We start from the raw sequence: 26,479 nt of genomic DNA on the forward strand, positions 1-26,479 counted from the left end.
CACTGGCCAGGCAATTTGTCTCCAGTTGCTAACGGCTCTTCCTGAGAGAGCACCTCGTCTGAAAAAGTGGCCCATTCTTTCCACAAATCACTTTCGCCATCCAGCTCCAACTTCATATCGTCGCTGTCGATCCCCGGATTGGACCACAAAAGACATGCTTAAGTCATACCTCACATAGTACACATAGTACACATAGTACCAATTCCGAAAATAGTTGGGACAGTATGGAAAATGCAAAACAAAAACAAAAAGAGTATATCAAAAAAAACATTATTAACACATTATTTGATGTTTTACTTTGTGAATTTTATTTATTTTTTGAATATATACACTCATTTCAAACCTGATGCCTATAACACACTCCAATAAAGTTGGGACAGTCGACTGTTTACCGCTGTGTAACATCGTCTTTTCTTTTAATAATACTTATTAAGCGTTTGGACGCTGAGTGAAGACACCAGATGGTTGAGTTTAACAAGCGGAATTTTCCCCCATTGATCCATTATGCATTTCTTCAGCTGTGCAACTGTACGGGGACTTCGTCACCTTATTTTGCGCTTCATAATGCGTCACACGTTCTCAATCGGGGACATGTCAGGACTGCAGTAGGCCATGCTAGCACCCGAAGTCTCTGCTTACACAACTATGCGCTTGTAATCTGGGCAGAATGTGGTTCTACGTTGTCCTGCTCTGGATGGAGGCATATGTTGCTCCAAAATGCGTACATATCTTTCTGCATTAATGCTGCCCTCACAGATGTGAAAGCTACCCATGCCATGGTCACTGACACGCCCCCATACCATGACGGACGCTGGCTTTTGGACCTGACGCCGATAACAGCTTGGATGGTCCTTTTCCTCTTTGGCCCGGAGAACACGACGGCTGTTTTGTCCAAAAACTATTTGAAATGTCGACTCGTCGGACCACAGAACATGATTCCACTGTGCTTCTGTCCACCTCAGATGAGACCGAGCCCAGAGAAATGGGCGGTGCTTCTGGACAGTGTTGATGTACGGCTTCTGCTTTGCATAGTAAAGCCTTAACGTGCATCTGTGGATGCAGCGGCGAGTGGTGTCGAGTGACAAAGGTTTACCAAAGTATTCCCGAGCCCATGTCTGGATCTCCATTACAGATTCATGATGGTTTTTAAGACAGTAACGTCTGAGGGATCGGAGATCACGCTCATTCAGAAGTGATTTTCAGCCTCACCCTTTACGCACCAGGTTTTGACCCGAGTCCTTGACTCTTTTAATTATATTGTGCGCTGTAGAAGGTGAAATTCCCCAAATCCTACCGATTTTGTCTTTGGGGAATGTTGTCCTCAAAGTGTTGGATTATTCGCTGACACATCTGTTGGCAGATCGGCGAACCTCGACCCATCCTCGCTCTTGAAGGACTAGGCCTTTTTTGGAGTCTCCTTATATACTATGATTAGACGATCGCCTCACCTGTTTCACATCACCTTCTTATTCCAACTCATCACATCTCTATTAGTCCTAAATTACCCCCGTCCCAACTTTTTCGGAACATGTTGCATGCACGAATTTCAAAATAAATCTTTACCTTCAAAATACCTATGCATTTGATTAGCTAAAACATCAAATACCTCGTCTTTATACGCTCTTTGTTTAAATACAAGTCAAAGTACATTTACAAACCACTCCTCTTTGTTTTTATTAGCATTTTCCATACTGTCCCAACATTTTTGAAATTGGGGCTGTAAGACATCTTCACATGATAGATCACATGATGGATCAGAGAGAGAATTGCTCAGTGTCACACACTGGGGCCAGAAACATAAAACGATATCTCCTCTGATTGGAGGCATTGCACAGGAGTCACAATGCCAAAAGTTAGAGGAAGCATTCACTTTGGTTCTTTGAGGACTGCAGACACAGCAAGGTGAAGAAATTTATGACCAGTGCCTTGGCTCGCATTTTTTTAAGAACTTTAAATAAATTTATCTATGAGCTAATTGACAAGGATGTATTGCTTAAAGAAAACGTGAGTCACCGACCATCTCCCCCTTCCTGCCTCTTCGGCCCTTCTCCTGCACGAATGGATGACTAAACTTGGCCAGGTCTACCTTTCCGCTTCCCTATCCTCCTTTATTAAATGCCTATCACCCAGACGCTGACTCACTATCTATGACTTAAGGGAGGAGGAAGGAGGCCAATTATGAACCCTGCAAATCTCTTTCTTTCCTTCCTAAACTCCATCCTCAGGCTTCTGTAGCCTTTTCTCTGAGATGACGGCGCCTAAGTGGACTTCACAAGATCAACAGAGTCATCAGTCAGTGTGGTGTGGTGGTGGTGTGTGTGTGTATGTTTTCTTCCACCAGCTCGCCAGCCCAGGAGGCTACGAGGAAGACGTCATATAGAACAGTCATTTCCCAGCACTGGGAAATTGAATTTCTAAATTGGTCGCAGTCATAAGATTAGAACGTTGACTCTAAACAAACGGTGACCTTCTTCCCCAGCCAATTCGAAGTCGGGTGAAATTTGACATCACGCCAATTTTTACGTTCGTGTCATTCATAGTATAAACGTAAAAGATAACATATGGGCCAATACAAGTATTCTGTACATTCATATTCATTCCTTTGGCAAACTCGGTCATCCAAAATGCCTGGGTCAAGGGCCAACTCTCTGGGTCCAGGATTTAAATTCTCAAACTTCTCTTCAGTAGTCCCAAGTGTTAGCCGTTTACGACCATTGTCTTTAAGGATGCCTTGACATAGGCAGTGTTTTGTCCATTTGAATCGAACCCTGGTGTGTTTTTCCACTCAATGAGGTCGTTTTTTAGGCAGGGCACACAGCAATACCACTGGCGCTGACCGAAACATCCAGTCCGAGAGCATCTTAGCGAGGTCTAGTGAACTCTAGTGAATCGATATGAAAAAGTGATTCAATCTGACTGCAGGAAGCAGTCTACTGTGGACTTTTAGTTATGAGTTTTTAATTGCAGCATATGTTTTTGTAAGTGTGAGCTGCCTAATTGATCCAAAAGACCGAGCTGTAGAGCTGTATAATAGCCTCCACTCTTCTGGGAAGGCTTTCGACTAGATTTTGGAGTGCAGCTGTGGGGTTTTGTGCCCACTCAGCTATAAGAGCATTAGTGAGGTCAGGCACTGATGCCAAGCGACGAGGCCTGGTGTACAGTCTGCATTCCAGTTCATCCCAAAGGTGTTCAGTGGGGTTGAGGTCAGGACTCAAGGTTGAGTTCTTTCACTCCAAACTTGGCAAACCATGTGCTTTGTGTACAGGGGCACTGTCATGCTGGAAAAGGTTGGAGTCTCTGTGTTCCGCTGAAGTGAAATTGTAATGCTACAGCATACAAAGACATTCTAGACAATCATGTGCCTCCAACTTTGTGACGAATTTTGGGGAAGGCCAGTATATGGGTGGTCATTATCAGGTGTCCACATACTTTTAGCCATATAATGTACATTACCACATTCCATCACCATACTTCTTACCAATGAATGCAAAAGACTTTTACAACGACCTCTCAGCCAAACTTTTTTGCTGTTCGATTTTAATATATTAATTACATATTTAATGATTAATTACATGCACCAAATTCCAAACCGAAATTACCAATATCACTCTGATTCAGATGTGACAAGCAGACTAACAGGTGTGAGTATAAGAGTAACGCATCTTCAGCAATCCACTTGCAGGTTCCAACAAGATTGTGCTAAAAAGCACATAAAAAACAAAACAAAAACAGATGGCGTGTCAAGTACTCCAGTAACCTACATACCAGTGTAGATCTCGGCTTCGGATGGGTCCTCGATGCGCTTATGTTGGATGATGTAATCGGCCACTTTGTAGCCGATCAGAGGTTCCACATCTACCCACTCGAGAGCCACTACAGTGCTCGAGGGCTCCAGGTGAGGAGACAACCTCAATCTGCAAAGCAAAATGTCACGATATATTAATTTATGTTACAAATAGGTGATTTAAAAAATAAAAAGATCAAATGAAACTAAATGAAATGAAACTAACAAATGAATACGTCTTTGAATAGTATTTTGTTCACCAGTCGTTATAGAGGATCTTAAAGGGCAGTACAATGGCTGTCTGTACCAGGAAAAATGATAGTGTATGTGTTTACATGCTTTTATTTAAAGCCATACTAAAAGGCTGAGCAGCAGACACTACAGTGTGTGTGTATATATATATATATATATATATAGGCCTAAGTACTTTTTTTTTCATAGATTGTTATAAATCAGAATTATTCCTGATTTTGTTTTGCCCATTTTACATCTTCTTCCTGGTATTCAGGAGTAATTTGATAAGAAGAGGCTAAGGCAAAACCACAAAGTAGTGCTCAGCTATAATAACATTTACCAAGCTCAGAGTTTACGTTGAGTCTCCACTACGCTATAATCTTCAATCAGGAAAAACACAAATTATGTCATAGGTGTAACTCTGATAAGGTCATCCAAAAGGCAAAGGGAGAACCTTTATGAGATTTTTTTTTTACCTTCAAAAACAATTGGTTGTGAAAAGTCACTCATCTCCGAGCCCCTATGACTCACAATTACACAACGTTCTGACAGCACGGAACATCGAAGTACCTTCCTCGGGAGGAATAGGACCTGTCAGACAGCAATTAAAGAGCTGCGAGGGCTCGACGAGGCGAGACAATTGGAGGATGAGGAGTTAGCGAGGGGAGAAAGAGACTTACACGGGCTGCAGCAGGGGACTGCAGTTGGGCAGGCCGTCGCTGCCGAAGGCGCTCAGGTCGCAGCGGCACCAGTTGTCGATGACGTCACCTTTGCCCGTGCACCAGTATGAGCTCATCGCGGCACTCTTGAAGGCCTGAGAAAAGGCGAAATGGTACAGGTGAAAGAAAAGCAATTAAATTCGGTGAGGGCACAGTGAGTCATACCTTGGGAAGCGGCAGACTACACACCCGCTCGCTCGCTCGCGCCTCAGCTTGAAATGTGGCATGCTTTTGCGAAGTCGAACTTGGAGAGAGGGCATCTCCAGGCGCTTCATACAGACATGGGCATGTCTGATTTTAATTGGAAACCGTGGACAAAAAGGTCAGACTGTGGGACTGTCAAGATCTGGGAACTCTGGGGCTTATGAAAGGAGAAGCTGAAGAATAAAGGGAAACAACATGTCAAGCAGGTGATTCTGAACTCATTACCTTTAATTCTCGTCCGTCTACGCTAACATTAGTCAAAACTGCAGTAACTGAATCAATATCCATGATCTCGGCATCTTGTATTTGGATTTCAGTAACTACTTTATGCCGGTCAGGATCACGATGTGTCCTGGTGTCTATCCATGGAAAGGTGGGCATTAGGTGGGAAAACATCCTGGATGGGTTGCACACATATTCACACCTGGGGAAATTTAGCTTGCTTAATGAACCTGCATGCAAGTTTCTGGGTGGAGAAAACCAGAGATACAAAATACCTCCGGAAGCTCCACTTTCTTCCTATTTCCCATCTCTTACTTCCTGTACTTGTGACAAAATGTATGCAGCCATGTCTTTAGTGGATATCCAGCACAAAGCAGAAAGAAGTTGGCCAGGTTCTCAGAGTTCTACACACATATTACAGTTTCACAATCATGTCGTTTAGTTAAGGGCATGTTCTGCACTCGCAAAATTTAAAGGTCAATACCGATTGATTAAACAAGTGAAATCATGTGATTCCTGCTTGGTTGGAATGAAAACTATACCACCTGATGTAATTTCAGCCAAATGATGACGTCAAGGTGAACCGAACGTGGTGACCACCGCATCGAAAGGCAGTTATACGCACCGATGGCATCACTCAGTGATCTTCGTGCCAGGTCACCACATTCATCTTCTTCCAAGCAAATATTAGTAAACGGTTTTGATGAGTGAAAAGTTTTTAGAGTTGAAGTGGAGGCGTATGGCAGCGCAATCCAATCTATGGAGTTATAATGACCTGCATGAAAGATGCTTTACAGAGAAAGAGAGTGAGGGAGATGTGTGGGTGGAATAGAGGGAGAGATCTATTGAGAAGAGAAAGAAATAAAGTGAATGGGTAGGATGGATTGCGACAATAAAGAGAGAGAGAAAAAAAACAACAAAAAACAATCAAATAAATGGCTTAACTGAAATGAACCCATGTAGAGCAAGACTAGCAACCTTCCCAGACCGAAAAGTGTTTCCTTGCCTCTATGAATGAGAAGCAGAACGTGAGAAAACAACATACAGTATATGTGCGTTCCCTGCTCAGAACCAATCCAAGAAGGAAACGTGATGCCGTGATGATCAGAACCACATTTTCTCTTGCCCTTTGAATTTGCCACCCATTGCTTTCCTATTATCATGTGAAAAACCCGCTCCAAGACGTATATGACCACTCAGTGGCACGTGTAAAAAAATAAATAAATAAATAAATAAGAAAAGCCCCCCACAAATTACAACCACAGTTACGTTTTCCAAGTAATGTGAACTAGGTTAGATTGAGGCAGTATATATACTGTACATGTATGTTAACTGTTAGTGGGTTCGCTGTGGCGGAGACTGTCGAACTCTACACACACACACACACACACTTCGTCCTGAAGGAAATAAGGAAACAATATGGTGACCTTTCAAATCACAGCCTTAAATACCAAACAGTGTTAATGAAAAGAGGCCACAAAAGATACACGTATGCATACCACACTATAATGACTGGACTAAGACGTATACAGTGCTATAGGCTATTTTGCCAAACAAACTGCATTTTTTTTCAATGCTTAGAAGACCCTTGAACTGTACGTGACACCTTATTTTCGTAAATGAAGCTTCAGAAAATCCCATTCGACTGACAGGAAACGGAGCCATCCTGACCTCCAAACGTATTTATGTTCCACTTATCTTTGTTCAGCCTATTAGTGTCGCCATTCCCTGCCTGAAAACAATGTAAACACTGGCCAGACGGACGGCGTGCTCGATTCATCGAGTGCGACGCCAGGAGCAGTACGAGCTCATACCTATCGCCCAGGTTAATGGAGCACAGGACATGTCTGAATGGGAAATGGAAAATATCGCCGAAGCAACTTCCAGGTAAACGAGACCTTCCGTTGAACCCGAGGGAAGGAATCGATGTGGCGGCTATGCTCTAAGCAGACTTCCTTTACCTTTCGATTGTAAATTGAGAGCAAATTTATCCTCCAGGAAAAATCTCTTTTTTTTTTTTTTTCCTTCAGCACCTGTGTTGCTGGTTTAATACTTTAATAGAATATCTGCTCATAGTGGCTTCTGTCTTTCAAATAGCTATCGGATTTGCACTTGCTTTGAGAGCCTACTCTCTGGCTAAGCCATTTTTACGTCTCCTTTCCAGACGTACGTCCATTCAATCATCCACCGAAAGCCCTATCACTCGGCACACATATATACCGACTCCCTGTGAGCTCTAAATTCTTCCGAGATTGCTTGTAATGCATTTTGCAGAGCGAGTAGAGAACCAAGTTTTGGATGAGAGGTTTGTAAGCAGAAACCAGGACAGGAAATGTCTTACGCTAGCCATTTGCCAAGATTTAGGACAGTTTGTCGAAAAAGTTCATCCGTCGTTTCTTGGGTCATGAGGTCCTTGTTTGTGAAACCTTCCCTGGTGATGGCTTATTGCTGTATTAGCATGCTTATTCGTCTACAGCGGTAAACAGGGAGATCTGACCAAAGCCTAATTGCTTGTTTTTCTCTTTGCTTTGTGTCAGTGGCTGAGAGCAAGATTTCATTAGGAGAAATCTACTCATCGCCCAAAACAGATTATAGGGTTTCTATGAATGCTCACTTGGAGGGCACTAACAGGACAATAACGGTGGGGGTCTATTGTGGTGATGGCTTAAAGCCCAAAGGGATTCTCGAGTGTTATCAACTTGCAAGAGTTGAAATAAACATTAAAACAGCTTGATTTTAATGTCGGTGGCCCCTGTGTTCTTGCCAAGCCATCAAAGGTGCATACTTGATATGGGATGCAAATGTAAACGTTGTCAATACTTCAAGGTGTGGAGAGAATGTTACTTAATGCTTTTAGACTCTCCACAAATCTTGAAAGTAACCCCATAATCTTTGCATTACGGAGGGGATATCCTCTTGGCCTGAGACGCATAAAACTCTCACTATGTGTGTCCCAGTGCAGGACAGAAAGAGAGTGTGTGTGCTGAGTCTGCTGGGGGTTTTCGCGGTGATGAAAACAGGATCAAAAGTGTCACATGAGAAGCCTGGCTGGTTCACCGGTTGTGATCCTGCTAGGCCGTAGTTTCCGCTACAGTGTTTTTTTTTTTTGAAGGAGGCAGACAGCTAATTCCCACTCCGAGTAATCCAATCCCAGCATGGCTCTGTGACGGTGAGACTGACATGTTAATAGGCTTGACGTGCCTCATCAAGGATTGCGATGTCTTGCAGGGAAAATACAGGTAAGACGTCTGTATACAGTTACAAAATGAACAGTAGCAGGTTTATACCCAAGTTCAGACTCTGGTTCTGAATGAAACACTGCAAACTGAAGGAAAAAGTCAAAGCTCAAGTCACTCACCCCTGATCTAGAGACAATCTAGGACCAGGTTGCACAAATGCATACTGAAGACAACAGTATCCTCCTAAAAAAAAAAAAAATGGTTCCTCAAATATTCTTCGGATAGTTCAGGGTTCTCGGTTTATTAAAGAAAATGATTCTATTTGGAAACCATTATGTTGTAGGGTTGTACATAAAACCTGTTACGGTTCCTACAGAGGGATAAAGCGAAGAACACTTAAGGGTTCCAGGGCTCCAGGCTTGCTCCAGTTGAAAAGCAAATGATAGAGCATGGAACATTCTGGAATTCATGTTGCTCTACACCAGACGTTTCCAATTTGATACATACAGAACCAGTGTGGCTGCAGGTTTTTGTTTCGTACAAGATCAACTGATTTAACATATCATATCCGGTGTGGCTCTTGCTTGGTTAGAAAAACAGGCCTTTGCAGATAAGATTGGACACCCTTGGTCTACACTACTCCAAGGAGTCTTTAGATCCTCTAAGGATTATTTGGTTGGTTATTGGTTTTAGCTTTGCAAAGAGACCCAAGTGGAACATTGTCTGAAAGGGGAACAATTTGTTCTATACAGTAGATTCCTCGGGAGGAACAAACTGAAGAACATTTTAGTGTGTTAGATTCATTTATTCATTTTCAATAAGTGCTTTACCTTAGTTAGGGTCACTGTGGATCCAGAGCCTATCCCAGAAACATGGGGTGTGAGGACAAGATGATCTGACTGAACCAAAACCAGCAGCCACACTGGCCCTTGCTGGAAAAAGACTGGACACCCTTGCTCTACACTCTTAAAAAAGGATCCTCCAAGAACTCGGTGGATGGTTAATAATTCAAGCTTTCCAATGAGACCCTGGTGGAACATTTTCTGAATGGTGGACAAGAGGGTCCAAAACCAAAGTAACTCTTTAGTGTTCATTTATCTTCAATAAGCACTTTATCCTGGTCAGGGTCATGGTGGATCCTATCCTATCCACCTATCCATGGTGGAGCCTATCCATGGAAAACTGGGCATAACGACAAGATCTAACAAGGAACCTTTGTGAACAAGGTTGGACACCTTCGCTCTACACTCCCCCAAGGATTCTTTGGATCCCCCGATGACTCTGTGGACAGTTAACGACTGTAGCTTTCCAAACAGACCACAGTGGAGCATTTTCTGAAAGTGGAATTTGATGTTGTAAAGATTCTCCAGAGGGTCAAACCAAAGAACCTTTTAGGGTGTTACATTCATTGGTTCATCTTTAGTAAGTGCTTTATCCTTGTCAGGGCCATGGTATATCCGGAGCCAATCCTGTGAATACTGGGTGCAGAGTGGGAACACACCCTGGATTGGTTGCCAGTCTATCTCAAGGCACCGTACATACCTAACGGCAATTTAGAATCACAAATCTGCCAACAGGGACATTTTTGTCAGGTGGGAAGTAACCGGCAAACCCGGAGGAAGGGTGCTAGATGAAACCTTTAATTTCTGATGGTAATGAGTTGAGTGATGTAATAGGAATACACTGCTGCACGGTCTGTACACTGCAGACCTTTTCATCTTGGGTCCAAGTAAAACACTGGGATATTTCCATACAGTACATACATACAAATTTGACAGAAGACCATATGGTTGCTCATATGCACTCATGCTACTTGGATATACTATAAACTAAATGCGCAAAGGAAAGTGCAGAGAGGGACTGGAGGAGCTGGATAAGGCATATAAAGGAGACTCAAAAGATTTATTGGCTAGTACCCCAGAGCCGATGACATCAGTGACATCCGCATCAATAACAACAGCATAATGTCACTACTTTCTGAGCTAGCGGTCCAGCCGTCTGCACCGTATGTGTGTCTAAGTGTGTGTGTGTGAGTGCAGGGGGGATGCCATGCTCTTCTGTTTGTTTACCTATTGACAGTCTCCCACTAGGGACTGTCTGATATTGATTGCTCGCCTCTCGCCCCCCGTCGAGCCTCTTGTTACTGGTGACAGTCATTGTGCAGGCATGACAGCCACCAACTCTCTCTCTCTTTCTCTCTCACACACACACACACACACACACACACAACCACAAGTGATCACTAGGGGGGAACAGAGGACAGAGAGAGATGCACGGTGTTTTGAAGTAGTCAGATTTGTCAAAGCGGTTGGTTTAGTGAGTGCGTCACTCTCGCGTCTGCCTTGTAACTCACAGCAGCACAACAGACGCCGGCTAATTCCATCGTAGACGTCAGCGCCGGGAGAAATGAAGCGGAAAAACGAGAACAGTGGCGATCCGCTCCAAACACGATTTAATATCCTCATTAACTCCATGAGTCAGAAGATACAGTGGCTACTGGACTGCTAATTGAATAAGAGTCTGCTCCTCGAGGAGAGATATGTCCGATTTTCTCAGTTTGTGAGGAGGATGAAGTGTAAGCACGTGTAGCCCCCCCCCCCACACACACACACACACACACACAGTCTGCCCTTTATCTTCTCTATCAATCATATCCCTCTAATGAGAAATCGATGTCCTGGACCCAAGCACATCTCTAGAGTAAACCATTTCTGCCATCTGCTGGAGTATTTTGTCATTTCAGTCTTAGACTTCAGCAACACACATTCAGGTATTTGTGACAAGTCTTTATGGTTATTTTAATATGTTAGTTAGATGAGTTTTGAGAACATTAAAAACACTTGTTCATAGCCACAGTCTACTGTATAATTCAGTATATTATACTAGTTTTATTATAAACATCATCATATCGCAATGCCAAGTTACGCCCCATTTATAGTTTGCACTTACGTACAATCCAGACTTCTGCGTAAACTATGATGACCTTTCTATTTCACGATTCGAGAGATCAATTCACCATTTACCTTGATTGATTCTTATTATTAAGCTTTATTAAGCATTAATATTTGACTAGTAAAAATGGTTTTAAATTCAACTTGACACAACTGAATGTTGTTTATGTGATTTAGCATCAGTGACATTTTTCTTTTCCCTTTTCTCTCTAAGAAAGACTGATAGTTTGATATTTACACGATTGCCAGTTGAAGGTTACTGAATACTCTCTATATTTCAGCATTTATTTTTAAATAACCTCTAGTATTTATAAATCTAATCCAGGAAAAAGTGAGTTATCGATTCTGATTGGTCAGAAGGTGTTGCTTCAATAGTAGTTTTGATATGTTTACATTAGTATGCTCGTTTTAATATGTTATTGTTTCTATGGTTACAGCTTATGTTTTTTACACTGTATGTACTTTTTAATCTGGTTGATATTTCAACACGATACTGTCTCTCACCTCTTTGGTGAAGTTGTCCTGTATGAGGCTGTAGAGTGGCACCGAGCGGCTGACCTCCAGCAATGCCGGCATGGGGCTCGGACTGTCTCTGCCCACCTGCCTGCACAGGTGACACGCCGCTGGGCAGCTGCCCTTCTCCTGACACTGGATCTCCACTCCAGCCACAAGGTCATCAGACAGCAGCTGAGTCTTCATCAGGTCAGACAGGTAAGTGATGAAGGGTACAGCTTTCAGGTCCCTGCGGCTCACCTGCTCTGTCACCTCTGTGGAAGAGAGAGAGAGAGAGAGCATGATCTCAGACCTCAAACTGAACTGTATGGGTGAAGGATTCTGCAGTGTTATGTAGTCTTCGTGGCAACATGATCTTGAAGCCATTTAACAACGCATTCTTGGTGGTGAAATGCATTGTTAATAACCTCTGCACCTCATCTATTCTTATATTACAATATACAACATATAACTGACTGAGAAATTTGATAACCGGTGTGTTTATATTTTTCAGGCAGATCTTTACCGCCATCTGGAGGCAGGAAACCGCATGTAAGGAGGGAGATGTAATTATTTCTAGTTAAATGTTCTGAGAACAGATGTAAATATTAGAATATACTTTTTAAACAACAAAATTAGATTATGATTATGAAGAAAAACTACCAGTAATTACTACTATTACTAATGATCATCATCATCATCATCATCATCATCATCCTAAAATATTTTCACAACAGCTGCCAGTTGTGTTTATCATTCTCGAATATAGAGGAACTCTCTGTGTTAAAATTTAAATAAATAAAATATATACAAAATTTAAATAATATATATATATATATATATTTCGTATAAATATTATTATAATAAATATATAGTATATAGTTAATATAATTAACATACATACAAGAGAATCAGTTGCTCTCTAACTTTTTTTTGAAGGTAAAAATACTGAACTTAAAAACTAATATGATAACAGAAGACACCAACATCTTATCAGCTAATGGCAGTATTAATATATAAAATAATAAAGATTTATTTATTGACGTACTTATTTATTTAATCTGTCAACCATTTATCTATCTATCTATCTATCTATCTATCTATCTATCTGTTTGTTTGTTTGTTTATAAAACTGATGCATTCATACTAAGTTCCCATTTTCCTTGCTCTAAGATAAGAGTTATTTTAAAATCAAAATCTGCGGGGGTTTCCCGCAACCCTGTAGGATAAGTGGTATAGAAAATGGATGGATAGATGGATGGATGGATATTGCATGTGTAAATAAAATATATTAGTATTCTCATTTGCATACCATGTACATCTTCCATTTCCAAAACCCTAAAATACTGAACTATAAATAAACCAATAGGCTGACACGATCTAAATAATCGTATTTATTTATATTTTTATTTTACAAAAAAATCGTACTAGAGTTCTAGTATAGTGTTTGTCTGGCACTAAGACTGGGTTATGTATGGTAAAATTAACATATTTAATGTGTAATTCGTATTGTTAGCATTTTCTATATTAAAAGAAAGGAGGGGCAAAACACGTGAAGGATCAGTCTACAGACCAATCCGCGCATAGGAGCTGAACAGAGCGTCCACCAATCACATCAGCTGAAGGGCGGGACCTTACTTAAATACCCGGATGACGTCAGCTCCGCAGTGTTCGGGTTGTTGATGCTGCATCATAGGCTGACATTGAGCTGAGCTGAGCAGGTAAGCGCTAGTGTGGACAAAATATACCGCAGTTTATGCGGTTTCACCCGCTTTTTAAATTCACCTAGTACTTTATCGATATTAGTCCGTCTTTAAATTATTACAAATAATTATTACGCGGATATATATATATATAAAAATATATATGTTTTGCTTTGTCGGTTTGCGTTAGCATGGCTGCTAACTAGCACACTAATAGGTGTGTACAGAGCTAAGTTATTATTAGTCGCTTTATTTAACAACGCACTATCACTGTCTTTAAGCTTTTAAAATACATTTTTTTTTTTTTGCCGGTTATGTTAAACATGAAATATTCTCATTCAGTCATGGTAGTTTGCTGACGCAAGACAGAAACGAGTGTTTATTTATTTTAAAACGCATATAAAAATTAAAAAGATCATTCTAGATACCAGAATAAAACATCATGCATTAATGTAGAACCTCATGCATCACATCAGTGGTGGGGGGGACAAACTAATAAACTCAGTCTGCAGTAATGTATATCAGTAAGAATTATATTTATGTACAGCTCTATAAACAGTGTATCATGGGTTTAAACCATTAGAGGGAGTGACTTCTGTAATTGAGTCATGAAAAAAAACAAAACAACTATATACTTAAAAAGGATATGTCAAGGAACTGCTCTTTAAGACCTCACGGGAAATAGAGAGGAGAAGGGATGCGATTACGTCGAAATCTCATTTCCGTAAAACATACCTGTGTCGAGTTTAAAGTATTCGTCATATTACAATTACATAATGCTTACATAAAGCACTTTTTGTGTTTTCTAACCCGTAGTTCGTGAAATGCATCATGGCAGCTACGTCATGTCTCGATCCAGACCTGGTGCGAGAGGTGCTGGAGTGCCCCATCTGCCTGGAAACCTACAATCAGGACCAGCTCCGTCCCAAACTGCTCCAGTGTGGCCACTCTGTGTGCCGGCAATGCCTGGAGAAGCTCCTGGCGAGCACCATTAATGGCGTGCGGTGCCCGTTTTGCAGTAAGGTCTCCCGCATGAGCAGCATCTCGCAGCTGGCTGACAATCTCACGGTGCTGAAGATCATCGACTGTGCGAGCTCATGCGGCTCGACGGCCTGCCTGATGTGCACGTCCTGCAAGAACCGGCTTCCGCGTCAGTACTGCTGCGACTGCTCCGTGGTGCTCTGCGATGCCTGCAAGGTGGAAGGTCACCAGCATCAAGGGCACACCGTGCAGACCATCCGCGCCACCGCCGAACAGCGCCGGAAAGACCTCGGTGGAAAGTTGGTGAATCTTCGAGATTCCATGGCTAATATTCAGAAGAAGAAAGCGGCTATTGATGGCATTTCCAAATCCTTACGTCTGAAGTACAAAGCGGTGCAGCAGGAGTACGCGAGGGCTGAGCTGCAGCTGCAGGAAGAGCTCGGGCGGTCGCGTAGAGCCTTCGCGGCATCCCTGGCAGAGGTCGAGAAGCTCAATTCTCAGATCCTAGAAGAGCAAACGTACCTTCTGAACATCGCCGAGGTACAGGTTGTGTCTCGGTGTGACTACTTGACCATGAGGATTAAGCAAACAGACACCGCTCTACTAGAAGAATCGGGTGGTAACGACGAAGAAGAGCTGGATGTTAAAAGCAGTCTGCCCGTACTCCTAAAGCTGCAAGAACCCGAGCTGGTCAAAACAGAGAACCCGCAGTCGTTAGATGTGGGGCAGTTGACGACTAAGCAGTGTACCATTAACACGGATGAAGAAGATGGCCAAGAGTTAGCCGCCGCCGCCGCTGCTGCCGCTGCCGCTGCTGCCGTCACGGCCACCACCGCCCCTGTAGATATGTATCGTGATGTCGATATGACGAGCACCGTAGAGGAAGCGGTGTGCGCCTCACCAGGTAGCTTCAAATCCAAATCCGTGGATGAGGGCGGACGTGTGACAGAGGGAGCATCCGGAGGTCAGTTATGTCAGTTTGTAAAGAAGATGGGGTGCAAAGGGAACCTCCCGGGTATGTTTAACCTGCCAGTGAGCATCTGCGTAACTCCACACGGCGATGTTCTGGTGGCAGACCGCGGCAACTATCGTATTCAGATCTTCAACCGTAAGGGCTTCCAGCGCGAGATCCGCCGCAACCCGAGCAGCATCGACAACTTCGTCTTGAGCTTCCTAGGCGCCGACCTTCCCAATCTCATCCCTCTGTCCATCGCCATCACCGCTCAGGGACTCATCGGCGTCACGGATAACTACGACAACTCCGTCAAGGTTTACACGACAGACGGGCACTGCATCGCGTGCCACAAGAACCAGCTGATCAAGCCATGGGGGATAGCTGCCATGCCTTCTGGGCAGTTTGTCGTGTCTGATGTTGAAGGAGGCAAGCTCTGGTGCTTGGCGGTGGATCGAAACGTCGGAGTGGTGAACTACAACAGGTTGTGCTCAGCCGTCAGGCCTAAGTTCGTGACTTGTGACTCTTCGGGGACGGTCTACTTCACGCAAGGGTTAGGCCTGAACATCGAGAACAGGCATAACGAGCACCACCTGGAAGGAGGGTTCTCCATCGGGTCGGTCGGCACGGACGGCCAGCTCGGGAAACAGCTCAGCCACTTCTTCTCCGAAACCGAGGATTTCCGATGCATCACGGGAATGTGCGTGGACGCCAACGGGGACCTGCTGGTGACGGACAGCGGCCGAAAGGAAATCCTGCAGTTCCCCAAAGAAGGTGGTTATAACATTCTGATTCAGGAGGGACTGACGTGTCCCGTCGGAGTTGCCGTGACACACAAAGGACAGCTTCTGGTTTTAGATTGCTGGGACCACTGTGTCAAGGTGTACACCTATTTACAGAGGCGGCGCTCGTCGACTTGTTAAGACCGCACAGCTTTATTTGACTTGTCACTTTAACTCGAGGGCTGTGTTATCCCTGAGATTTCATTGGTAGGGTTGGAAGAAGTGCAGACAGTCGATTAAACAGTCTTTCACCACTACCCCGCTTTTACCATTGTGGCTGCTTTTGTTTTGTTTTTGTTTTTTCCCTACGGAAATACGGCACAACAGACAGCAATAAATTGACCGGTGTTGTCTTTTGAGTGGCTGTGTTTGTGAAATCAATAATGTGTACCAAAGTTTTGACACCCTGTGCTGTGTTAACATCAAGAGGATCAAGGGGACTGTCAGGTTAAAGGTCAAGCGCTGAGCAGAGTGGAAATATTTTATCTGGATGCATAAAGTGAACATGTTTCTCCACCAAATGAACGATTCCTGCTTGTGTCTTTTTCCATCGACCGATAGTTCTTCAGTGTCAAAGTGCCCTCTCGTATCATCGAACACGTGAAGTAGCGTCATCTCGCAGTGTAGAATATCGGAATACAGTGTAACTACGTCCGTTAATCTTGGTATAAAACGATCACGATGATGCAATTAATGACCTCATCGCCGTAGGTGTTTTTGTACCTGTATTACAAGTTTGTTGTAGTTACCAAAGGACTCCAAGATCAGGATTTCTTTAAGCATGTGATCACCGCAATAGCTTGTAAATTCACCACGGAAAAAGTAGACCTGCCAAACTTTAGGAATTTTGCGTAGACGCTCTACAATTAAACATTGGCGTACATTATAGCAGTTGATTGGCAGACGAGCCAATCAACATACGAATCTGGAATTGCGTAGACGTTTCAGACTCTTTGATATTAACCAACACCCCTTCTGGAAGCCCCGCCCCCTTCCTCCATTTCATTTCGTTAAAGTTGCCACACGTGTAAAAGTTTACATGCGCACGTTCTTCCTTACGATTCTGAAAACGATGTTCCACGTAGCAATTAATAAAAGAGCGCGCACGTTAACAACCCTGACCCTTCCTCAACAAGACTACGCATTGTTCCTCGCCGGGTTTGGCAGGTCTGGAAAAACGAAAGCAGGACAATATAAACCGCCGTATACAATCCTGAAGCATTCAAGTGTCCTTGTTTTGACGTACGACTTGTTTACGAGCTGGAATTTATTACGAATCGAGTCTTAATCGTAAACCAAATGAAGAAATGATAGGTAATTATATGCACTTGCTAGATCATTCTGTACTGTATGATTCTATCACTATGGGACACCTCACATGACTACGTAGCCGTGCGTCAGACGTCGGTCTGGGGTGAGTTCGATCGTTCAGTTTCAGTTTTAAAAGTTCTGCTGCGTGACTCGTTTGAAGTTTGGCATGTCCAGATAAACATGTTTAACAGCATAAACGAGTCTTATTATAATTTGTTATGAAATTGTTTGACCTCCTGGGTTGGGAGTTTCCTCGATTCCTGCCACCGCCCTGTGTGCCGTGTGTTTCAGGGGTTTCGTCCGGGTACTCCGGTTTCCTCCCCCAGTCTAAAGACGTGCGTTGTAGGCTAATCGGCATTTCAGTTCACAATTGTCCTTAGTGTGCGAATGGGTGTGTAAATATGTGTGATATGATGTTGATATGGAAAAAATGGGTGGATGACAAGATACCATGTTGGCGACACATCAAAATGGGGGACATGCCGACTTTAAGTCGAGTCACGTTCAAGAGCAGCGTTTGGTCTACAACGAGCAAATTGACTTCAAATGTCCAACACCGTTAAGTTACCGTCTGGCCCATAGCTTTAATTAAAAAAAATTCTTATTAAAAAACAGGGTGCTGTAACCACACATCTCAGTCCTTGACACTACAACATACCAGTGTGTTATTGCGTAGACGTTGTGAAGTAAATTTCTCCGATTCTTTGTTTGTATTTGTTCATGATCACTTGTGTGCAATAAATTCAATAATAAATTTGTGAAGCTTTTGCGTGTTTTTGTTATGGTTTGAGCAGAAACAATTTGCATATCCATTTCCATATCCACTTTATCCTGGGGGGGATGGGTTAAGTGGCTGGAAGTGGTTTTTGATATTTATAAGGGGTTCAGAAGTGTTTACAGAGATATGAGAGATTTTGTACGGGTGTAAAACACTTTATAGCGGCAGGATAAGTGCATTCAGATAGCGCAGAAGGAGTTGTAAATATAATAAAATAAAAACCGGTAGCTTGGCCAGAAAAATAATAAAAATGTACAGTATTTCCAAAGTACTTACACAGAACGTTTTGTGATGTTTGGTGTGGGTTAGTGAAGCTAAAACCAATCGCAGTGGCCATTTTGAAGCTGGTTTATACTCTACATCCAATACGTCAGGGGTTCACAAACTTTTTATGGGATGTCCAAGTGGACATTGAAATTCATTCAAATTCCAGATTTGTAATTAGCTTCGTTTCTCAGTACAGAACACTACAGACGAAGCTTTAGCTACCAGACACGTCTATATTTGAGATACTTCTTGTTGCTCTTAAAAGGGAAAATTTTGGTTTGTAAAGAGTTGGAATCCCTTTTTTCAAACAATTTCAATTCCAACAACGCACAGAGGAGTTTAAATAAATAAAGGAAGCTTTCTCGTCTTCGTCCCTGTACTCACCTTTCTGATACTGGAGCCAGAGCTGCTGCTGCACCTTCTTGCTGGGGAAGTAGATGTTACAGCTGAGCTCGGAGCCGTACAGAGCCTCGGAGACGTAATGGCTGCCGTACTGTTGGATGAAAGACAGCAGCTCGTCACGCGTGCTGTCTGCCGTCAGAGATTTCAGAACCTTAGAGAATCCTAAAGAGGGGGGGCGGGGTACACAAACCGGGAATCAGGAGACATGAAGCAGAGCTTTAGTGGATATTGATGGACAGAGATCTAGCGTTCAAAAGGAAGGAAAGGGGGAATAGGTTCATTATGGGTTCCGTGTATGGTTTAAATAATGTATTTACTTTTTTAATAATTCAAAGGGGAAAGACATGGTCCATGCATGTGTAATGCTATATTAATAATAATAATAATAATAATAATAATAATAATAATAATAATCAAAAGAAACTAATAAAAGAAATACAGCCTAAGTCAGAGCAATGTGTGTGTCCTATTGGTTTTATTTTTCTTTTATTTCATTTTATTTTTTTGTAAACCAATGGTCAAAATAACAACAACAACAACAACAACGAATAAATAAATAAATAAATAATCGAGGCTTGTATTGACTTCTTGTGTATTTTACCCCAGTGGAAACGGGGAGGTTTCCATGGTGGAAGTCACCTGCACGTTATGGAAGCACCTACATTAATATTTGACGTCCTCTGGGGACTGGATGTGCAGTGTGCCAAGACTGTGTACTAACACTCAAAGCTCTCCCACCATCTTGAAAGCCCGCTTTTAAGGCCCAGGATGTGCTTGTATAACTTTTATCGTATGCTGTCGATCAAAAATGGCCCTCGGCTAGACAGAGTTTGCAGGCAAGTGTAAAGCGCGAGGTTAAATACTGCATGAGACCCTGGAGTGACAAGCTTTGATCAGCGAGAGCACCGCTTTCCCACATGACTGTGAAGAATGACAGAAAGCATGGACAGTGCTAAAGCTCACACGGTCATAAATACACACCTCTGGGAACGGAAACTTGAGTTTCCACCTAACTGCTCAGAGCTAGCGCATCACCGCTAGTCACAGTGTATGATCAGGTGGTTACCTCAAAACACCATTAAAATGGAGTTGCAAGCTATTAACATTCACGCTATGCCCAAAAGTATGTGGACACCTGACCACCGCCCTCATATGAGCCCATTCCGACACTACGGGCATCAACACAGAGTTGGTCCCCCTTTGCTGTTATAATAGCCTCAACTCTTCTGGGAAGGCTTTCTGCTAGATTGTGGGGATTTGTGTTCATTCGTCTACAAGAGCATTAGTGAGGTCAGGCACGGATGTTGGGCGAGGAGCCCTGTGGTGCAGTCCTATCCATAGAGGCCCAAACTCGCAACTTACAGGACTTAAAGGATCTGCTGCTGACGTCTTGGTGCCAGAAACCACAGCACACCTTCAGAGGTCTTGTGGAGTCCATGCTTCCATGGGAGATATGTATATATGTATGTACATAGTACTTGACAACCTTTTCTGAATGTTCATGTTTCCCAGCAAAGCCCTGTAGTCGTTATTCCAATGTCTGTTCGTAAAATAATATCTCAGATCCCTGTAGAGGACACTATAACCAAAGCTGAGGCAGTGATGCAGTGTGAGATCCTCAGGAAGTGAACGCTCTTCCTGTATTAAGTGTCGGTCCCTCAGAGCCCAATTGTCTAAAACGGTCTCAGAGTTTGTCAGAGAACAAAGTGGCCTCCTTAGATACTTGTGTCAAAGTGTTTGACCTGCTCTGGTGGGAAAAGTTTGAAATATTTCAATATTTTAGTCTGAGTTGAAGATTTCCTTTAGCTAGTCGTTGGACGGTGTGAAAAATTCATGTCACTGGGTTCACCGTACAGCCTCAAATTTTTCAAAAATGATATATGGCATGCCAAATAAAGCTGCAACAACATGAAGAATTGTATTATTATAATAAGGAAACCTCTAGGTCTTTATTATATATATATATAAATACATATATATACATATTTAAAATTTTTTGTAATGACCATTCTAAGTCTTGTCCTCAGTACTTTATCAAAAGAAATGTAGAAATACCACATTCTCCGATTTGTGTCCTTTTATTAATTTTCCAACATCATCGATACTACTTTAGACCACAGTGCTGTTGAATTCTTGAATCTGATTGGCCCAGAAGCATCTTCAGGATAGAGGAGTTAATACTTCGTGGCTTCTCGGTAACATAACAACCTGCCATTGTTGTCTTATTGACGTCAAAAGAGAGATAAAAGAGAGGCTTGTGAGGGACGCTGGACTGTTTATAGCTGCTATAACGTAAGTGAGAACACGAACTCTTATCTTGTTTTGTGGACATTCGACATCAAATGTAACTATAAACACATCAAAAACATGTTTCGTCACTATTTAATAAATGAAACATTGTTAGTATTGAGGAATTGCTGTGCTATGAGAGGAATCAGACACTTTGGGATGTGCTGTTAAAGGAAAATCATCGATTTTGTGACGGTAACAGTAACTTCACTTCATCACACCATTCCTTTATTCCTCAAGATTTACTCCTTACATAATGCATGGGGAAAGTACATCATGAGCTCTTGTACCTGTAGACAGAGTGATGGCGCTGAGCTTGACCCTGTAGAGGTTGCTCCGGACTTGCCACTGTTGCACCATGGGATATCCCATCCCCTCACTGAACTGGGCGTCTCCTGTGGTACACAAAAACAACATCGTATAACACAGTGGAAAAAAAAAAAATTAACCCCAGAAATGATATGTATATTAATCTCTATAATTAACATGTGACCTTCAACAATTAAATCAAGTTGATTTTTTGCTCAATTGTTGACTCTTTGATTGCGTTTCCTAACAGCTGGTGATCATTATCTGCTAATAGTGGCACAGTTGGATTAATCCCTCACTTCATCTCTACTTAAAGAGAGCGTTGCGGTAGGGCTTTACTCCTTTGATCTGTCCAGATCTCTCACCTTGACCTCTCAACACTCAGCTCAGACAGATCCAGATCGTCATCGTTCATACTGATAACACCGTCGATGACATCACGCTCGTCATCTCACTCACGGATCGCTAGCTAGCCAAGCCGAGTCTCTGACGTAACCGCACTGTACAGCTGCATTCATTCTGGGACTCTGAGTCCAAAGTTTGCTCCGACGTCTCCACTACTTTTGTTCTGGATTTCTCATTAATGTTGCATTGAGTGAGAGAAGAAGCTATAGTGCGTTTACTTTTAGGAGCTAATCTGATCACTTAATGTGAAATAATGGAATATTTCCTTCTGTTAAACACCATCGTGACTGCGCTATCAATAACACTAAGAGTTTATTTATTTATTTATTTATTTAAAGGTTCACACAGAACTTCTTTTCTAAAAAAAAAAAAAAAAAAGGTTTAAAGTAGAACCTACTTACAAAGCTAGAACCACCCAAAGAACCGCAGAGGAACCCTTTTCTCTAAGAGCCCTTGAGTCATTCTCAGTGTGTGGTGGTTTACTCACATTTGATTTCGGAAAAAGCACACTTTCAGTGTTATGCAATCCTTTTAGTGTTGTCTTTTTGAAGTCTACAAAGGACGGAAGTGGAGGAAGAAAAGAAGAAGTGAACTCTGTTTGTGAGATTCGGGTCATGAGGAGGTGAGATATGAGAAGTGTGCAGGATGCTTGTGTGAGCATGGTTTCATATCATGGTGGGGACCAAATGTCCTGTCAAGGATAGGATATACCTGACACCTGACACTTTTGACCTTGTGGGGACATTTGGATGGTCCCCATGAGGAAAAATGCTTTTTTATTATGAAAAAAAAAAACTAAAAGAGCCAAAAGATTTCCTGTGTGTGTGTGTGTGTGTATATATGTATGTATATATGCGTGTAACACACCCATGAGGAGCTGTAGGTTAGGTAGAGGTTCTGACAGCACTCCTCTACACTGCTCTTCTACCGGCAGAGGGATGACCATCAGTCCATCAGCCAGCTGAGGAAAATCCTTAATGAAGTTGTTGTCCCTGTACGAGAGACGAGAGAAACACTGGACATTAACCTTTACGTTTATCTACAAAAAAAAATGAACTGTTAAAAAAGGAAATGAAGGTGTATCCTTCCACGTCAGTTGGGTTTGTACATTAGCAGGCCCTTTTTCATTTTTAGATTTTCGTCACACTTTCTGAAACATTTTCTTTCGATTTTTCAACAGGAAGGTGAAATACGAGAAGCAGAAGAGCGTGAACGCTTTTACATTTTGAAACGTAGCGCTCCAAATATCTTGATGGTAAAAATGAAATGAAGTTTCTTTCCCTCGTTCCAAAAACTGTCAAACAAACGTCTCATGACACAAAACATGACAGACCGAACCAAACAAAATGAGTGCATTAATGAATGTCTCTCTCTCTCTCTCTCTCTCTCTCTCTCTCTCTCTCTCTCAGTCTGTCTCTGTGTATCTTTCTCTTTTTCACTCTCTCCCACTTTCTCAGTCTCTCTCTCTCTCACTCACTCTCTCTTTTTCACTCTCTCCCACTCTCTCAGTCTCTCTCTCTCTCTTTTTCACTCTCTCCCACTCTCTCAGTCTCTCTCTCTCTCTCTTTTTCACTCTCTCCCACTCTCTCAGTCTCTCTCTCTCTCTTTTTCACTCTCTCCCACTCTCTCTCTCTCTTTTTCACTCTCTCCCACTCTCTCAGTCTCTCTCTCTCTCTTTTTCACTCTCTCCCACTCTCTCTCTTTTTCACTCTCTCCCACTCTCTCAGTCTCTCTCTCTCTCTCTTTTTCACTCTCTCCCAGTCTCTCTCTCTCTTTTTCACTCTCTCCCACTCTCTCAGTCTCCCTCTCTCTTTCACTCTCACCCACTCTCTCAGTCTCTCTCTCTCTCTTTCACTCTCTCCTAGTCTCTCTCTCTCTTTTTCACTCTCTCCCACTCTCTCAGTCTCTCTCTCTCTCTTTTTCACTCTCTCCCACTCTCTCAGTCTCTCTCTCTCTCTTTTTTTCACTCTCTCCCAGTCTCTCTCAGTCTGTCTGTCTGTCTGCCTGTCCATCTGACTGTCTCTCTGTCTCTTTCTTTTTTTCACTCTCTCCCACTTTCTCAGTCTCTCTCTCTCTCTCTCTCTCTCTCTCTCTCTCGCTCTCTCTCTTTTTCACTGTCTCCCACTCTCTCTCTCTCTTTTTCACTCTCTCCCACTCTCTCTCGGTCTGTCCATCTGACTGTCTCTCTGTCTCTTTCTCTTTTTCACTCTCTCTCACTCTCTCTCTCTCTCTTTCACTCTTTCCCACTCTCTCAGTCTCTCTCTCTCTCTCTCTCTCTCTCTCTCTCTCTCTCAGTCTCTCTCTCTCTCTCGCCCTTTCTCTCGAACCTTAAGGCTGCTTATCTCTTCATGCAGTTCCCAGGCTGCGTCCCAATCTCTGCTCCCTCCTCCCCTGCCCTTTGAGGTGCGACCACTCATCACTCAGAGGCCCAGTCAAATATGTCGAGACCACCTCTCTGAATTAGCACACACTCCGCACACACTCCGCACACACTCCGCACACACTCCGCATTGTGTGTGGTCAAAAAACTGAAAACCTAGCGGATGGTCATGTGTGCGATTGATAGAGGTGCTGGTTGGTTAAATAGCTAACTAATGTTAAAAAATAATAAATATTCTATATTTTCACCGCATTTTCCGACAGGACACGTACACAAACGGCAGCACTCAACCGTCTGACGGCGAACAAGAGAGCACGGCTGCGTCCCAAACCGCGTACTTACCTGCTATATAGTAGGAGAAATACACATAAAGAGACACTAATTTCCCTTCAGGAACTTTTTCTTTTGTGAATCTTTCTTCTACTTACACTTTCTGAAGCTGCACTTCAACTTTTACCAGACAATTTATTCAGAAGAGCAGTTTCAACATTGACTCGAGTAAAAGAATTTCAATACTTTTAGCACCTTTGCTTCAAAGCCAGCTTAAAAGTCTGGGGCACTCGAGAAAATAAAACTTCTTGACCCTCGGCTGCTCAGCTCCATGCTTGGATTGTGGCCTGAATTGCGTAGGGCTTAGTGTAAAAAATAAAATAAAATAAATAAAGGCACTATAACCAATCCTTGCTGTTATTCAGAACCAAAGACTTTTAAAATGTTAAAGCTCGCTTGCTCTCTCTCTCTCTCTCTCTCTCTCTCATCTTCTTCCTCTTGATCCATCCTGTCTGACGTTCAGTGGAAGAGAGCAGAAACCACAAGAGCCTGTTAGAGGCAATCAGGAGCTGCTTTAGTGGAAGAGCGCAGAGGAAAATTACAGCACAGAAACATAGAGAGAGAGAGAGAGAGAGAGAGAGAGAGAGAGAGAGAGAGAGAGAGAGAGAGCACTGTAAAAAGATTACTCGGCCGTACTCGCAGAAAAATATCGATTGCCAAATTTAATCGGGCCACGTCTGGCCCGGCTGGGAGGCCAGGAACGCTGACGAGTTCTCCCAAACCAAGGTCTGACTGTATGGATTTTTCTCCCACATAAAAGTTTGTCCTTGTCACTGAGCGTGAGCTCCTTAACGATTCCTCACTTTAGCCTGTTCTCCATCTTGGACCGAGGCCGTGAAATGGCCCTTTCATGAGATGGAGTGGCTTGAGTACAAGCAAGCTGGATGTTCATCAGTATTTCACACACTTCGTGTCCAGAACCGAAGATGAAGCAATCTTTGTTACTCTGGACCACTGGCTGTGACGCGTTTCTGGCTTTCTTTTCAAACATTCCTCACGTCTCGTAAGACATCCGGAGCTGTTCTGGGCCTGAGCCGGTAATCTCATGGATGTTCTACTACATTCAAGCTGCTTGTCATGTTACCAAGAAACCACAAAGTCTAACCTCCCTCATCCTGAAAACCTCAAGCTACACATCACTGACACTGACGGCTCCTTCCTTAAATGTTAAATAAACGTCTCCTTACAGAAAACGTCACCATATCGACAGTTCTACGTTCTTCTTTGTCGAATCGGAACAGGTTTGTGATCCAGTCTTAGATAACGCGGCTCGTCTGCCGTCCACGTCCGTGAGCCGTTACTATAGAAACGCTAACAGCTGTTATAGAAAACGAATCGACACCTTCTGACCAATCGGCTTTGAGAATTCAAGAGGTATAAGATACATTATAAATCGACAGTTGAATATAGTGTTAGCGAAGGAGTTAGCAAAGTATACACGGCTGTAATTTCACCATTCTGTCAGCGTGTTTATAAATAAATGTAAAAATAAATAAATAAATGTAAAAATAAATAAATAAATAAATAAAAAGTCCATCTTGAACATTCTGGGGAAAAAAAAAATAATTATTTGAAGAAACACCTCCTGCTGCTGGATTATGGATGACGAGGCTTTAGCTGTGACACCCATAGCAGCGACTGTCTCTCTTCTAAAGCGTCATGTTCTAAGCTGTCCCTTATTTTCATCTCCCACAATCCCCTGCAGGTTGCCTGTGTGATCTCTGGTTTACTATCATGTCTAGTTAGTCCTGCCTGTGGATTTACATCCCTCCCTTTGAGCGCGACCTGTTCACAACGTCTCGGAA

The 26,479-nt window shown here is 42.7% G+C and overlaps 2 protein-coding genes across 2 annotated transcripts in view; one reads left to right on the forward strand and one right to left on the reverse strand.

Moving 5' to 3' along the window:
- The window catches only part of LOC128603793 (astrotactin-2), a 162,422-nt gene that overhangs the window by 40,973 nt on the left and 94,970 nt on the right, over positions 1–26,479 (reverse strand). The window contains exons 9-14 of the mRNA XM_053618483.1: positions 22,832–22,956; positions 21,541–21,645; positions 18,944–19,123; positions 11,798–12,060; positions 4,699–4,832; positions 3,766–3,914 (exon numbers count right to left, since the gene is read on the reverse strand). Of these exons, the coding sequence (XP_053474458.1) occupies positions 3,766–3,914; positions 4,699–4,832; positions 11,798–12,060; positions 18,944–19,123; positions 21,541–21,645; positions 22,832–22,956 (956 nt within the window). The remainder of the gene's footprint in view (positions 1–3,765; positions 3,915–4,698; positions 4,833–11,797; positions 12,061–18,943; positions 19,124–21,540; positions 21,646–22,831; positions 22,957–26,479) is intronic.
- On the forward strand, positions 13,460–18,272 carry trim32 (tripartite motif containing 32). Its single transcript, XM_053618481.1, has 2 exons — positions 13,460–13,506; positions 14,305–18,272. Exon 2 carries the CDS (start codon positions 14,320–14,322, stop codon positions 16,342–16,344), a length of 2,025 nt encoding a protein of 674 aa, XP_053474456.1. The 5' UTR covers positions 13,460–13,506; positions 14,305–14,319; the 3' UTR covers positions 16,345–18,272.

This window comes from Ictalurus furcatus, chromosome 28, assembly GCF_023375685.1.
Source record: "Ictalurus furcatus strain D&B chromosome 28, Billie_1.0, whole genome shotgun sequence".
NCBI classification, from domain to species: Eukaryota; Metazoa; Chordata; class Actinopteri; order Siluriformes; family Ictaluridae; genus Ictalurus; species Ictalurus furcatus.

Coding starts and splice junctions, on each gene's coding strand:
- trim32 (XM_053618481.1), top strand. CDS start 14,320: ATGGCAGCTACGTCATGTCTCGATCCAGACCTGGTGCGAGAGGTGCTG.